General features: G+C 46.3%; 1 protein-coding gene and 1 long non-coding RNA gene across 4 annotated transcripts in view; one reads left to right on the top strand and one right to left on the bottom strand.

Moving 5' to 3' along the window:
* cnnm1 (cyclin and CBS domain divalent metal cation transport mediator 1) overlaps positions 1-15,716 on the bottom strand; it is an 85,084-nt gene that overhangs the window by 17,914 nt on the left and 51,454 nt on the right. Inside the window, exons 6-8 of one of the 3 annotated variants that reach the window (XR_011935570.1) lie at positions 7,208-7,371; positions 4,923-5,088; positions 4,472-4,557 (exon numbers count right to left, since the gene is read on the bottom strand). Coding sequence is in view for 2 of the 3 variants with exons in the window: in XM_072479600.1 (XP_072335701.1) it covers positions 4,517-4,557; positions 4,923-5,088; positions 7,208-7,371 (371 nt within the window). In the remaining variant the exon portion in view is untranslated. Of the gene's footprint in view, positions 1-1,539; positions 4,558-4,922; positions 5,089-7,207; positions 7,372-15,716 lie in introns of those variants that run through there. The other 2 variants (XM_072479600.1, XM_072479599.1) reach the window with 2 other exon arrangements.
* Positions 1-15,716, top strand: part of LOC140393297 (uncharacterized) — a 75,916-nt gene that overhangs the window by 34,882 nt on the left and 25,318 nt on the right. The window lies entirely within an intron of this gene.

The raw sequence follows: 15,716 nt of genomic DNA, 5'->3' as shown, positions 1-15,716 counted from the left end.
CTGATTAAAAGTTTCTCTCGTGTCCCCTCTAATTCTTTTTTTAAAAAAAATAAAAATTTGGAGTACCCAATTCATTTTTTCCAATTAAGGGGCAATTTAGCATGGACAATCCAACCTACCTTGCACATCTTTGGGTTGGGGGGGGGCAAACCCCACGCAGACACGGGGAGAAAGTGCAAACTCCACACGGACAGTGACCCAGAGCCAGGATCGAACCTGGGACCTCGGCGGCATGAGGCAGCAGTGCTAACCCACTGTGCCACCGTGCTGCCCCGTCCCCTCTGATTCTTTTGCCAATTTTCTCAAATTGGTGTCCTCTGGTAAATGATCCACCCGGAATGGAAACAGTTTCTCACAATTTGTCATAATTTTGAACACTTGCACTGAAGCTCTCCTTCACCTTCACTGGTCTAAGGAGCACAATTGCAGCTTCTCCAGTATTTCCACATGACAAACCTTTTATCCCTCATACCATTCTGGTAAACCTACTCTGCACCCACCCAAAGGCCTCTTCACATGCATCCCCCGCGTTGAAGCTCCATCTTTATTTTAGGGGTACTGATGAGCAGAAAATTATTAAAAAGAGTACAGACAAATCTTCAAATCAATAAATATAATAAGATTACTCCCAAGATCCTGACATAAATATCGTCCCAGAATCTGCCGGAGCAGCACGCCCCATCAGCTCGGAAATGATTGCGCTGAAAATTGCTGGAAGGGAGAGATGACAACGCAATGGAATATCTGGGATCTTGCTGAACGGGGCCAATTGTCTATCATTTAAACCAATGGAATTTAAGGACAGAGAAGGAAAGAGAAACGAGGGAGAAGGAAATAATGTGAATTGGAGTAAAATCAGGTACAGAAAGAGAGGGAGAGAAAGATCGGATTAAAAGAAAACCATTTCTAACAGAGTGATTGACAAGAACGTAAATCTCATCGCTAAAGGTACTGTACATTGTTAATTATTCATCCCGACTTTGGGAGGCAAAATTTAATTGGTAACTAATGTGCAGATGCAACAATTTTCAAAAATCACAGGAAGGTTGAGGGCTGACTGCTATTTTTGCAAGGCTAATGGCTACATTAGGGACCAGTGGAAATCATTAAGTATTTGTGGTAATTTGCAACTCTTGGGGTATTTCTTCCTAGCCAAAATGTTTTTAAATTTGTTCATGGGATGAGGGTGTCGCAGACTGCGCCAGCATTTGTTGCCCATCTCTAATTGCCCTCGAGGAGACAGTTAAGAGTCAATTGCTGTGGATTTGAAGTTACATTTAGGCCAGACCAGGTAAGGACGGCAAATTTCTTTCCCTAAAGCAATTAGATGGACTTTTAACGACAATCGACAATGGTTTTCATGGTGATCATTAGACTTTTAGTAAGAAGTCTTACAACACCAGGTTAAAGTCCAACAGGTTTGTTTCTAATCACTAGCTTTTGGAGCACTGCTCCTTCCTCAGATTCACCTGAGGAAGGAGCAGTGCTCCAAAAGCTAGTGATTCGAAACAAACCTGTTGGACTTTAACCTGGTGTTGTAAGACTTCTTACTGTGCTCACCCCAGTCCAACGCCGGCATCTCCATATCATTAGACTTTTAATTCCAGATTTTTATTGAATTCAAATTTCACCTGGTGAGCAGAAAATTATTAAAAAGAGTACAGACAAATCTTCAAATAAATAACTATAATAAGATTACTCCCAAGATCCTGACATAAATATAATAGGATATGCCTTAAACTCAACGTTATTTTGTCAGCACTCTGGGTCATTCTCCCTTTTCTTATTCCCACTGTCACTTTGAAAATGCTCAATTTCTCTTTAAACTTTCTTGGGCTACAGACTTCTGACAGGCAGGAGCTTGGGAAGAGTTCCCAGGCAACTCACCTCTTGCACTCTCCACAAATTATCACTTCTCGAGTCACACCTTCTTGCACTGACTCAGCAGGAAATGTGAAGAGGAAAATATAAATGGACTGTTGCCAAAAACTCCAGAGTGTTTCAACACACCGTCATCGCACCGACCACAATATCCCACCAGTAGTAGCTTGGGTAACAAGTTGGGAAGTTTCTGCCACCCTGATTAAAACTAGTTCTGGAGTATATATTTAATCAAAAATAGCCACCTTTGAAGTTGATATCCCTATTGTTAATTTGCATGCATTTTTCCAAAATGAATGAACTTCAAGAGTAAAAGTAAAATACTTCAAAAGCTGGAAATTGGAAATAAAAAGAGAACATGCTGGGAAACACTAAGCAGGTTAGGCAGCATCTGTGATGTTTCAGGTCAATGACCGTGCAGCAGAACTGGAACTTAAGTTAAAGAACTGGTTGTTTCTCCTTTATCTTCACATACAATGAATGGCTTGGGGACCTCCCTTTTGCATTGTGAGATTTCAACAGCATCACCAGATTTACAATCACATCACACGGAGCAGTGGTGTAGGTCACTTAAATCAATGACCCTGCAGGGGTTGTTGAGTTTAGTAGAAGGATGGGTTAATGCCCCCATTTTACAAAACATGTCTATTCTAAATTGAGCCATCATACTGAGTACCAAGTAGAGGTGAGACATTTTCGCCACCGACAGCAATAAAATATTAAGAAGTCAGGCACACTCCCATGTACTGATGAATGTGCAATCAATCAATCAATGCACAATAATCAGTGGGGAAGAGTGCAGATCACATGGTCCTTTTACCTGGCGATACAATAGGGAAATGTGTAAGAAATGGAAAGGTAAAAATGTCTAAAGACAACACTATCGCTGCCAATGATTGGCCGTGGCCGGACTTACAGACATCAAGACTTACAGCCAAACAATGTATTTTACAGTAAAAAGGAACTATTTTATAAAAGTGTTGCCACAAACTGAAGCAAACAGATTCATAAGTCAATCCCAGTCATTTACAGCCCTGACAATCCCCAGACATGATTCACAGGAGAATTGCCTAATCGCCTTTATTCTGCCTGGGAATAGTGGTGTGGCTGATTGCAGCTAACATTATTGACTTGTTACTAATTACAAGCTGTAAAAATGCATCAAAGCTCAAAAGTCAATTAAATTTAGGCAAAAAATAACAATATTAACTTGGAAATCAATCAGAACGCATAATAAATATTTCAAAGTTGGATTGGAATATTTAAAAGATTTAGAATAGGGGGAGTAATTCATTTTAAATAACAATGAACTGCAAGTAAAGGAGATAAGCTTCCTTAAAATTACAGAATTTCCATTATACAATGCCTGTGTAATATCAGATATGTTCATTGAGGAAATCATGTCACTTTACAGAGGTAAATTAGCAGTTGAGACAAACTTGATGCTTGAACAGCTAACTCTCATCACTGTGACACAATAGGAGATGACAGTTCCTAACCAAAACACTATTAAGATCAAGGAATAAGTCAATATACCTCATTCTGAAAACTAACTGATAAACTAAGCAATAAAACTCATTTGTCAAAAACAGCTGCTTTGCATTTACATGGTGTTGAAAGCTACTTACTAAAATAAATAAATTGAGTTTGTTTAACACAGACATTGATCAATCAATAGAATTATCTGTTGTGGATGCAGCACTTTCTAATGTAGATACGGCAATTCTACATTATGTTTGTAATTTATTGCTGTAATTTATTCCAAAAATGTTGTAACAGATGTAAGCTATAAATCAATTCATTTATCCAGTCTTGTGAATTGATTGCAAACTAATTAACTAAGAAAATCATTATTACTGACTTCATGTAAATAGGGCCATTAAATTTCTTTAATTTTATTTAATCTGACTTCATTTATGCTTATCTGAAAGAATGAAATACTGTCCTTAACATTAGTCTGGGATTTCATGTCAATAACACCAATAAAAGTGCACAAACATTATAGAATCAAGCAATAGAAAAATATACAGTGGCAATTCTCAATAAATGTCACAACTGAAGTAAACACTAACATTCAATAAATATTTTTTTAAAAATTGAAGTCTGTACTGTAACCAGCTGAAGTGTGGCAACTTCCGCCAGTTGTGCAAAACTAAAATATGTAATAATTGTAGAATTCCCGCAACACACAGTGTCACTCAATCACATAACTTATCACACAAGACAATAAATTTTAGTGAACAGATTAAGGAGCAATCCATTAGCAAGAGAGAGGGACATCTTTAGAAACATCTCAACGTCCAAAGGTTGGCACCATAGTTAAAATAGAGTCATTATCTGTCCACTAATAGTTAGAATGAACAGTACCATATGTTTTATGCTGCAGTGGGGGGAGCGGAATCTTTAGCAAATTAAGTCAGCTGACAGTGCTTTCCCATTCTACAACAGAAAACTTTCAGCAACTGTTCATTACCATGTTAGTATAAACACAATGTGCAGAAATAGTTTTTGTTTTAAATCATGCAGTTAGGTAAAGTTAGAAATGGCAAAAAAAATACAACTCATGACAGAAATTAAAAAAAAGCACAACCTTTCTAGTGAATTGCAATGCAGCATTCCAAGGGTTTGTTTGCAATCAGCATTCTTCAGTCAGATACTGTTCATCAGCCTTTAATGCTTCATGTGAGGCCGTAGACATTGTAAACATAAACAAGAAGAGTCAGTGCAGGGTTTAAGGTACAGTGGACTATAAGGAGGGCAAACAACCAAAGTTGTATGGTCATAGATATGAAGTTTAAAGGTTCATATCAAATACCGTAGCAACAGCAGCCATAAATTCAGGTGCAAATGAACAAGCTCGTTTCAGTTAATGCAGAGTGTTTAGCTGATCTTAAATCTCCATTTTTCCTTCATAAATTAAAAAAGGCCAAAACGTTTGGCACTGAAGTCTGTTAATGCACTGACACATCCAAGCTAGATGCACATTTAAGGACTCAGGGCTTCCAAGTAAGCTACACTGAATTCTCATCAAGGAGACTTACGAATCACACGTTTCTTCCCATTGGACAAGTTAGTGGTTTCGGTAAATATGCTAGTCGTTGGGTCTTTACTTGTTGATTCGGTCATTGCCATATCAGGTTCAGGGGTCTGGGGAGAATTCTCCAATTGGGTTGCTGTTACTGCATTTGCATACTGCATCCTCGTGATCTGAACAAAAACAAAAAGTAACTTTATGACACGCAAAATACTGCAGATGCTGGGGATCAGAATTAAAACAGAAATTGCTGGAAAAACTCAGCAGAACTGGCAGCATCTGTTGGCAGAGAAACAGAGTCAACATTTGGAGTCCAATATGACTTCTTCAGAACTGAATAGAGGCAAGGCGGCGATCAGTTTTATACTGTTGAGAAAGGGGACACTGGCAAGTGGAGCAAAGGGGGGCAGGGATAAGTTAGAGGGCAGGGGAGATTGAATGACAAAGATGTCATGGAACACCAGGCAAAGGGATGGTAATGACACAAAGCATTGGCCAGAGTAGGTGTCAATAGCAGTATAAAGATCAGTGCTGCCTGAAAGCAAAAGCATGAGAACAAGATAGAGACTGACAATTGCCAGTGGGGGGGGGAATTCAAAATGGAGGACAGAAATCATCATCTGAAGTTGCTGAACTCAATGTTGAGACCAGAAGGCTGTATAGTGCCTAATCGAAAGATGCCTCAGGCTGAGGAAAGAATCATAAGCATAAATGAAAGGAAAAGCGATCATACGGTCAGGGTCTTGCACACTGAGCAAAGATGTTCAGCAAAGTGATCGCTGAGTCTGCATTTGGTCTCCCCAATGTAGAGACGGCCGCATTATAAGCAATGAATGCACGACACTAAATTCAAAGAAGTACAAGTAAATTGCTCAGTACACCTGGAAGGACATTTTAACACACCTAGCATGCAGGTTCACAAAGATATATGGTGGAGGCAGTATGAGAAACTGAACAATCATAGAATCCTTATATTCCAGGTTCCCAGGTTCAATTCCCGGCTTGGAACATGGTCTGTGCAGAATCTGCACGTTCTCCCCGTGTTGCTCTTAGTGTCCAAAAAGGTTAGGTGGGGTTGCTGGGTTATAGGGATGGGGGCGGTGGTGTGGGTTTAAGTGGGGTGCTCTTTCCAAGGGCCGGTGCAGACTCGATGGGCCAAATAGCCTCCTTCTGCATTGTAAATTCTATGATTCTATGATAGAGAAGGCCATTCGGCCCTTTGAGTCTGCACCGACCCTCCGAAAGAGCACACCTAGGCCCACTCCTACACCCTATCCCTGCAATCCCACCTACTGAGGAGCAATTTAGCATGGCCAATCCTCCTTACCTGCACATCTTTGGACTGTGGGAAGAAACCAGAGCACCAGGACGGAACCCACACAGACAAGGGGAGAACGTGCAAACTCCACACAGAGTCACCCACGGTAGGAATCGAACCCAGGTCCCTGGCGCTGAGGCAGCAGTGCTAACCACTGTCCTAATGCTCATATAACACTCATACTAATAATAATTTTTGCCTTCAAATCTCAACTAGAGTCTTTGTAAATTACTGTCTGTCCCAATGTTATCCCATTTGATCGCCTCCTCTCTCAAAATATTAGCTAATGTTAGGATAGAGACCAACACATGGAGAGTCTGCAAAAGCAGAGTTTAAAACACTCACGTGACAATCACCTGGGGGAAATTTGAGGAGAACCCAGAGAAGATCACTTGAGTGGGGTGTTGTCTGCCCATACCTGAGCCTGTTGGGCTACAGGGATTGTATATTTATAGCGAACATTATATCATAAGATATATTGCGTAGCCTGTGTTATCCTAGAAAACTTTACATTTGTAAAGATAAGGGGTGAGTGAAGGAATATCCTGTAAACCTTTGGGTTTAATAAATGTTGTTTTCTTCATCGTTGGAGACTAATTGGCAGTCCTATGACTCTGTTCCTCCACGTTTTCTAAACAAAGTAAAAATTGGGGTCTTTTGAGCCAGGGTTCTGTTCTGGGACTTTTCTGTCCAATTGTAACAGCAACTGGGATTGTAACACTTGTGCCTCGTAGAATCATAAAAACGCAACAGTGGGGAGGGAGGCCATTCAGCCCACAAAGTACACTCGGGAATTGAATGGCCTCCTCGTGCTCCTCTTATGTTCTTATTCCATTAATGGGAATGTAGTGGTCAACCGGTTGCCATGGCTAACACAACTGTGGCAACGCACTGTTCCGTCACTATGCATCCACACAATGAATCAGCTGAAACAACATTCTCAGGAGGATCATAACACAGAAGCAAGCTTTTACCTTCACAAACTGGATGTCAGTTAATAGCCGTACAGAGTAGTCTGGAACATAGTTGTAACTACTTAAACTTTGTTGAGGGGTACTGCCCGCAAATTCCGTCCGCTCCTGTCGATTTACTGGATCTGTCCATTGCATTCCAAAGCTCTGATTTGGTGATCTGGTGTCTGGGAACATAAATATTGAAGAGAAATAAAATTACACCCTCTAATAACTAAGTCACAAAAATGTTCTAAGAGATTGCCGAGGCTCTGACAGAATACATTATTGAAACAACCTCGGCAAAGCATGCTGGGCTGCTGACCTTAAGTGCTACGATGATCATTCCACTTCGGAAATGGTTCCCAAGAACAAGCACCATTTCAACAATAAATAAAACAATCTAAAGGTGTCTTTAACTAGTTATCGGATTTGTTCAAGTAGCTAAAATCTCATTAAGAAAGTCTGGTTGCACTGCTAACAGCACCATCTATAGGTCAGTAGCATTTATAATTTTTCAGGACAAGAACCTTTTAAGGAGCAAATTCTCCTGTGATTTCTGGCTGGCCAACATTTATTTTATTGAAAATGTTTTCCAAACAACAATTTTTCCCTCTTACAAAGCAAACGAAACGATAACAAAACAGAGATTTTTAACGATACACAAGTAACAAAACCCCATTATCTATTGACCTAAACTAAACTAAAGCCCTCCCCCCCCTCCCCCTGGGTTGCTGCTGCTGGTCATCTGTCTTCCCTCTAACGTTCCCCGAGGTAGTCGAGAAATGGCTGCCACCGCCTGGTGAACCCTTGAGCCGATCCTCTCAGGGCAAACTTTATCTGCTCCAGTTTAATGAACCCCGCCATATAGTTTACCCAGGCCTCCAGTCCGGGGGGTTTCGCCTCCTTCCACATGAGTAGGATCCTGCGCCGGGCTACTAGGGACGCAAAGGCCACGACATCGGCCTCTTTCGCCTCCTGCACTCCCGGCTCTTCCGCAACTCCAAATAGAGCTAACCCCCAGCCTGGTTTGACCCGGGCCTTCACCACCTGCGAAATCACTCCCGTCACTCCCTTCCAATACCCTTCCAGTGCCGGGCACGCCCAAAACATATGTGCGTGGTTTGCCGGGCTCCCGCCACACCTCCCACATTTGTCCTCCACTCCAAAGAACCTGCTCAATCTTGCCCCCGTTATGTGTGCTCTATGTAGCACCTTAAATTGAATCAGGTTAAGCCTGGCGCATGAGGAAGAGGAATTTACCCTGCTTAGGGCATCAGCCCACATACCCTCCTCTATCTCCTCCCCTAATTCTTCTTCCCACTTTCTTTTTAGTTCGCCCACCGACTCCTCCCCCTCTTCCCTCATCTCTCTATAAATCTCTGACACCTTGCCCTCTCCGACCCACACCCCTGAAAGCACCCTGTCCTGTATCCCCTGTGTCGGGAGCAACGGAAATTCCCTCACCTGTTGTCTAGTAAACGCCCTCACCTGCATATAATCGCAAAAAATTTCCCCGGGGCAACTTATACTTTTCCTCCAATGCTCCCAAAAGTCCCATCTATAAATAAATCTCCCACCTTCCTAATTCCCAACTGGTACCAGCTCTGAAATCCTCCATCCATTCTTCCTGGGGCGAACCTATGGTTGTTCCTGATAGGGGACCCCACCAGGGCTCCCCGCACCCCTCTCTGCCGCCTCCACTGTCCCCAGATATTCAGTGTTGCCGCCACCACCGGGTTCGTGGTAAACTTTTTAGGTGAGAACGGTAGCAGCGCCGTCACCAGCGCCTCTAAACTCGTCCCTTTACAGGACTTTCTCTCCAGTCTTTTCCACGCCGCTCCCTCACCCTCCATCATCCATCTACGTATCATTGCCACATTGGCGGCCCAATGGTAATCACCCAAGTTCGGTAGTGCCAGTCCTCCTCTGTCCCTACTACGCTGCAGGAACCCCCTCCTTACTCTCGGGACTTTCCCTGCCCACACGAAGCTCGTGATGCTCCTGTCTATTTTATTAAAAAAGGTCTTGGTGATTAGTATAGGGAGACATTGAAATACTAATAAGAACCTCGGGAGGACCATCATCTTAATTGCTTGCACCCTGCCCGCCAGCGATAGAGGCTGCATGTCCCACCTCTTGAAGTCCTCCTCCATTTGTTCTACCAGCCGTGTCAGATTAATTCTGTGCAAGGTTCCCCAGCTCCTAGTGATCTGAATCCCCAGGTATCGGAAGTTTCTTTCCACGTTCCTTAGCGGTAAGCCTTCTATCTCTCTACTCTGGTCCCCTGGATGTATCACAAATAATTCACTCTTCCCCATATTTATCCTATACCCCGTGAATTCCCCGAACCCCCTCAAAATTCGCATAACCTCTATCATCCCCCCCGCTGGGTCCGACACGTATAACAATAGGTCATCCGCGTATAACGAGACTCGGTGCTCTTCTCCCCCTCTAATCACCCCTCTCCATTTCCTGGAGTCTCTCAACGCCATGGCCAGAGGTTCAATTGCTAACGTGAACAACAATGGAGACAGCGGGCATCCCTGTCTTATTCCCCTATATAATCGGAAATACTCCGATCTATGTCGACCTGTAACTACGCTTGCCGTTGGAGCCCCATAAAGAAGTCTAACCCAGCTAATAAATCCATTCCCAAACCCAAACCTCCTTAACACTTCCCATAAATACTCCCACTCCACCCTATCAAATGCCTTCTCTGCGTCCATTGCCGCCACTATCTCTGCCTCCCCCTCCACTGGGGGCATCATTATCACCCCTAATAGTCGTCGCACGTTAACATTCAGTTGTCTCCCTTTTACAAACCCTGTCTGGTCTTCGTGCACCACCCCCGGGACACAGTCCTCTATCCTCGATGCCAGTACCTTTGCCAGCAATTTGGCGTCCACGTTCAATAGTGAAATAGGTCTATAGGACTCGCACTGCAACGGATCTTTGTCCCTCTTCAAAATTAGCGATATCGTCGCCTCCGACATCGTCGGGGGTAGAGTCCCCCCTTCCCTGGCCTCATTGAACGTCCTCGCCATCAACGGGGCCAACAAGTCCACATATTTTCTGTAATATTCCACCGGGAACCCGTCTGGCCCCGGGGCCTTCCCTGCCTGCATGCTTCCCAGTCCCTTAATAACCTCGTCCACCTCAATCGGCGCCCCCAGGCCTGCCACCTCCTGCTCCTCCACTTTCGGGAACCTCAATTGGTCCAGGAACTGCCGCATCCCCTCCTCTCCCTCTGGGGGTTGAGACCTATACAGTTCCTCATAGAAGGTCTTGAACACCTCATTTATCTTTCCTGCCCTTCGCACAGTGTCTCCCCTTTCATCTCTAATTCCTCCTATCTCCCTCGCTGCTGCCCTCTTTCGCAATTGGTGCGCCAACAGGCGACTAGCCTTTTCCCCATATTCATACCTCCTCTCCTGTGCCTTCCTCCACAGTACCTCCGCCTTTCTGGTGGTCAGAAGGTCAAACTCCGTCTGGAGTCGTCTCCTCTCCCTGTACAATTCCTCCTTCGGGGTCTCTGCAAATTCCCTGTCCACCCTTAAAATCTCCCCCAGTAATCTTTCCCTTTCCTTGGCCTCTGTTTTCCTTTTGTGGGCCCCAATAGAGATCAGCTCTCCTCTGACCACCGCTTTTAATGCTTCCCAGACCACTCCCACAGGGACCTCGCCGTCGTCATTGACCTCCAGGTATCTCTCAATACACCCCCGCACTCTTGCACACACTCCCTCATCCGCCATCAGTCCCACATCTAATCGGCAGAGTGTTCTCTGCTCCCTGTCCTCTCCTACTTCCAGGTCCACCCAATGTGGGGCATGATCCGAAACCGCTATGGCTGAGTACTCCGCTTCTTCCACCCTAGAGATCAACGACCTTCCCAAAACAAAAAAATCTATTCGGGAGTACACTTTATGGACATGGGAGAAGGAGGAAAACTCCCTAGCCCTAGATCTAAAAAATCGCCATGGATCCACTCCCCCCATTTGGTCCATAAACCCCTTAAGTACCTTGGCCGCTGCCGGCCTTCTTCCGGTCCTTGAGCTGGATCTATCTAGCGCCGGGTCCAGCAACGTATTAAAGTCCCCTCCTAAAATCAAGTTTCCTGCCTCCAGGTCCGGTATACGCCCCAGCATCCGTCTCATGAATCCCGCATCGTCCCAATTTGGGGCATACACATTAACCAACACGACCTCCATTCCCTCCAGCCTGCCACTCACCATTACATATCTACCTCCGCTATCTGCTACGATGTTCTTTGCTTCAAATGCTACCCGTTTCCCCACCAAGATGGCCACCCCTCTGTTCTTTGCGTCCAATCCTGAGTGGAACACCTGTCCCACCCATCCTTTCCTTAGCCTAACTTGCCTTAGCCTTTAGGTGCGTCTCTTGGAGCATAACCACGTCTGCCCTTAGTCCTTTCAAATGCGCGAGCACTCGGGCCCTTTTTATCGGTCCATTCAGGCCTCTCACGTTCCACGTGATCAGCCGCACTAGGGGGCTACCTGCCCCCCTCCCGTGTCGACTAGCCATTACCTTCTCTAGGCCAGTCCCATATCCCGCCTCTGCGCTCCCGCTCGCTCCCCCAGCGTCGCACACCATCCCCTCCCACCCACTCTTTGGCCATTTCCTTTTGGATTTCCGCAGCAGCAACCCAGTTGTCCCCCCCCCCCCCCCCCGCTAGATCCCTATCTAGCGTGATTGCTCCCCCCATATCACTTCCGTAAGTCAGCTGACTTCAACTGACCCCGGCTGCTCCTGCTCACTCCTCGACCACCCCCCCGTGTGGGGGAACTCCCATCCGCCTTGCGCCTGTCTTCCCGCCTTATTCTTTCTGGCGCGGGAACATCCCTTTACCTGATCCTCTTATGGCGCAGCTCCCTTTCCCCTCCCCCTCTCCTTCCCCATTCTCCGACTATGTCCCGTCTTTCCCCCCCTCACCGGCGCTCACATTTCCCCAATGTCTCCCCCCTTCCCTGTTTACTTCTCAATTAAATTCCACCGTAACATTAACAAAAACAATAACAATAACATTTCCTGCAGCATCAGTCCCTCAGTTCCGGTCCAATTTCTTTTCTTTGATGAAGGACCATGCTTCCTCCGCCGTCTCGAAATAATAGTGTCTCTCCTGATACGTGACCCATAGTCTTGCCGGCTGCAGCATCCCAAACTTCAGCTTCCTTTTATGCAACACCTCTTTGGCTCGGTTGAAGCTCGCCCTCCTTCTCGCCACCTCCGTACTCCAATCCTGGTATATCCGTACCACCGCATTCTCCCATTTGCTACTCCGCACCTTTTTAGCCCATCTCAGGACCTCTTCTCTGACCTTAAGGCGGTAAAATCGCACGATTATTGCCCTTGGTGGTTCTCCCGCTTTTGGTCTTCTCGCCGGAATCCGATTTGCCCACTCCACCTCCATGGGGCCCGCAGGGGCCTCAGCTCCCATCAACGAGCTTAGCATCTTACTTGCGTACTCTCCACAGTCCACTCCTTCCACACCCTCAGGGAGACCTAGTATCCGAAGGTTCTTCCTTCGCGCTCTGTTTTTTAGGGCCTCGATCCTTTCAGTACACTTTTTATGAAGTGCCTCGTGCGTCTGAGTCTTAACCGCCAGGCCCAGGATCTCGTCCTCAATATCTGTCACCTTCTGCTCCACCACGCGGAGCTCAGTCTCCTGGGTCTTTAATGTCTCCTTGAGCCCCTCAATTGCCTGTAGGATCGGGGTTAGCACCTCCCTCTTCAGCAGCTCCACGCACCGTCTCACGATTTCATCCTGCTCAGGCCCCCATGTCGCCTGCGCTTTCTCCGCCGCCATCTTGTATTTCTCTCCCTCTGACCTTTTGTTCGATGATTCCTCGGGCTGCAGCCGCCTCCGCCGGTTTCTTCCTTCTTCGCTCGGGGGGGACTCCCTTCCCACACACCCCACACCGGGTCGCGTCGTCGAAAAATTCCCCGTTGGGGCTCTTAAAAGAGCCCGAAGGTCCGTCGGAGCTGGAGCCGCCGAAACGTGCGGCTAGCTCGGCATCACCGCAACCGGAAGCCCCAACATTTATTCCTTAGGCTCAAAACACCGGAAATAGGGCCGAAACCCAAAATAGCCGAACCACAATAAATTCCAAACTGGGATGCAATTTAAGTGAGGTGAATGCTAATGTCTCTGACCCTTCCACCTCATTTTGCTCACAGCTGGCCAGCAGAATCAGGTAGTGATGTGGTGTAGTGGTAATGTCACTTGAAATTGACTCGGTCTACACCTCCAGCTGTGTTGGGAAAGCGGGCCGCATACTCAAAGACCCCTCCCACCCGGGTTATTCCCTCTTCCATCGGGCAGAAGATACTAAAGTCTGAGAACACACACTAACAGATTCAAAAACAGCTTCTTTCCCGCTGTTACCAGACTCTTGAATGACCCTCTTACGGACTGCACTGATCTTTCCACACATCTTCTCTACTGCTGCAGCACCATACTCCTTGGGCGGGATTCTCTGATCCTGGGGCTAAATGTTGACGCCGCCGTCAACGCCGGAGCGTTTTACGCCGGCATCAACAGGCCCCTAGGATCAGCGATCCTGCGCTGCATAGGGGGTCAGCATAGTACTGGAGAGCCTCACGGTGCTCCAGATGACGATATCGGCGTCAGAACGGACGCTGCGGGTCCGCGCTACGGCTAGCGCGAATTCGTGCATGGATTGCCTTCTCCACGCCGACCCCACGCAACATGGCGGAGAGCTACAGGGGCCCGGCGCGGAGGAACATAGGCTCCCACCAGGATAAGCCCACCCACCGATCGGTAGGCCCCGATCGTGGGCCAGGCCGCCCCCCCCCCCCCCCCCCCCGGGCTCGGTTCTCCCCCAACAGGGCGCCCCTCCCTGCAACGTGACCGCCGTGGTCCCACCGGGTAGGACCACGTGTGAACGGCGCTGGTGGGACTCGGCCTATCTTGGCGGACACTCGGCCCATCGCGTCCGGAGAATCGCCGGGGTTGCCGCTCCGGCGCCAATGGCACCGATTCTCTGGTCACCGGAGAATCGGCAGACCGGCGTCGGGGCATCGTCGCGTGAATCGCAGCCCACCCCCACCACCCGGCGATTCTCCAACCCGACGTGGGGTCGGCGGATCCCGCCCCTTATGCTTCACCCTATGTCTGTGTATTTACATTGTGCATTTATCGCATGTCTTATGTTTTTCATGTATGCAACAATCTGCCTGGACTGTAGGCATAACAATACTTTTCACTGTATCTCAGTATACGTGACAAATCCAAATCTAAATCAATTTTTGGAACAGCAACTACAGGGGCAGGAGGGAGGAACTGACGAAAATCAACTGGGAGCAGAGCCTAGTGGGAAAGACAGTAGAACAGCAATGGCAGGAGTTTCTGGGAGTAATTGAGGACACAGTACAGAGGTTCATCCCAAAGAAAAGAAAGGTTATCAGAGGGGGGGTTAGGCAGCCATGGCTGACAAAGGAAGTTAGGGAATGCATCAAAGCAAAAGAGAAAGCCTATAATGTGGCAAAGAGTAGTGGGAAGTCAGAAGATTGGAAAGACTACAAAAACAAACAGAGGATAACAAAGAGAAATAAGGAAAGAGAGGATCAAATTTGAAGGTAGGCTAGCCAGTAACATTAGGAATGATAGTAAAAGTTTCTTTAAATACATTAAAAACAAACGGGAGGCAAAAGTTGACATTGAGCCGCTCCAAAATGACGCTGGTAATTTTGTGATGGGAGACAAGGAAATAGCTGAGGAACTGAATAAGTACTTTGCGTCAGTCTTCACAATATAATACACGAGTAATATCCCAACAATTCCGGAGAGTCAGGGGGCAGAGTTGAATATGGTAGCCATCACAAAGGAGAAAGTGCTAGAGAAACTAAGAGGTCAAAAAATTGATAAATCCCCAGGCCCAGATGGGCTACATCCTAGAGTTCTAAAGGAAATAGCTGAAGAAATAGTGGAGGCATTAGTTATGATCTTTCAAAAGTCACTGGAGTCAGGGAAAGTCCCAGAGGATTGGAAAATCGCTGTTGTAACCCCCCTGTTCAAGAAGGGAACAAGGAAAAAGATGGAAAATTATAGGCCAATTAGCCTAACCTCGGTTGTTGGCAAGATTCTAGAATCCATTGTTAAGGATGAGATTTCTAAATTCTTGGAAGTGCAGGGTCGGATTAGGACAAGTCAGCATGGATTTAGTAAGGGGAGGTCGTGCCTGACAAACCTGTTAAGAGTTCTTTGAAGAGATAACAAATAGGTTAGACCAAGGAGAGCCAATGGATGTTATCTATCTTGACTTCCAAAAGGCCTTTGATAAGGTGCCTCACGGGAGACTGCTGAGTAAAATAAGGGCCCATGGTATTCGAGGCAAGGTACTAATGTGGATTGACGATTGGCTGTCGGGCAGAAGGCAGAGTTGGGATAAAAGGTTCTTTTTCGGAATGGCAACCGGTGACGAGTGGTGTCCCGCAGGGTTCAGTGTTGGGGCCACAGCTGTTCTCTTTATATATTAACGATCTAGATGAC

The sequence above is a fragment of the Scyliorhinus torazame genome, chromosome 16 (genome assembly GCF_047496885.1).
Source record: "Scyliorhinus torazame isolate Kashiwa2021f chromosome 16, sScyTor2.1, whole genome shotgun sequence".
Lineage (NCBI taxonomy): Eukaryota > Metazoa > Chordata > Chondrichthyes > Carcharhiniformes > Scyliorhinidae > Scyliorhinus > Scyliorhinus torazame.
This window is presented reverse-complemented; position numbering and strand designations above follow the sequence as displayed.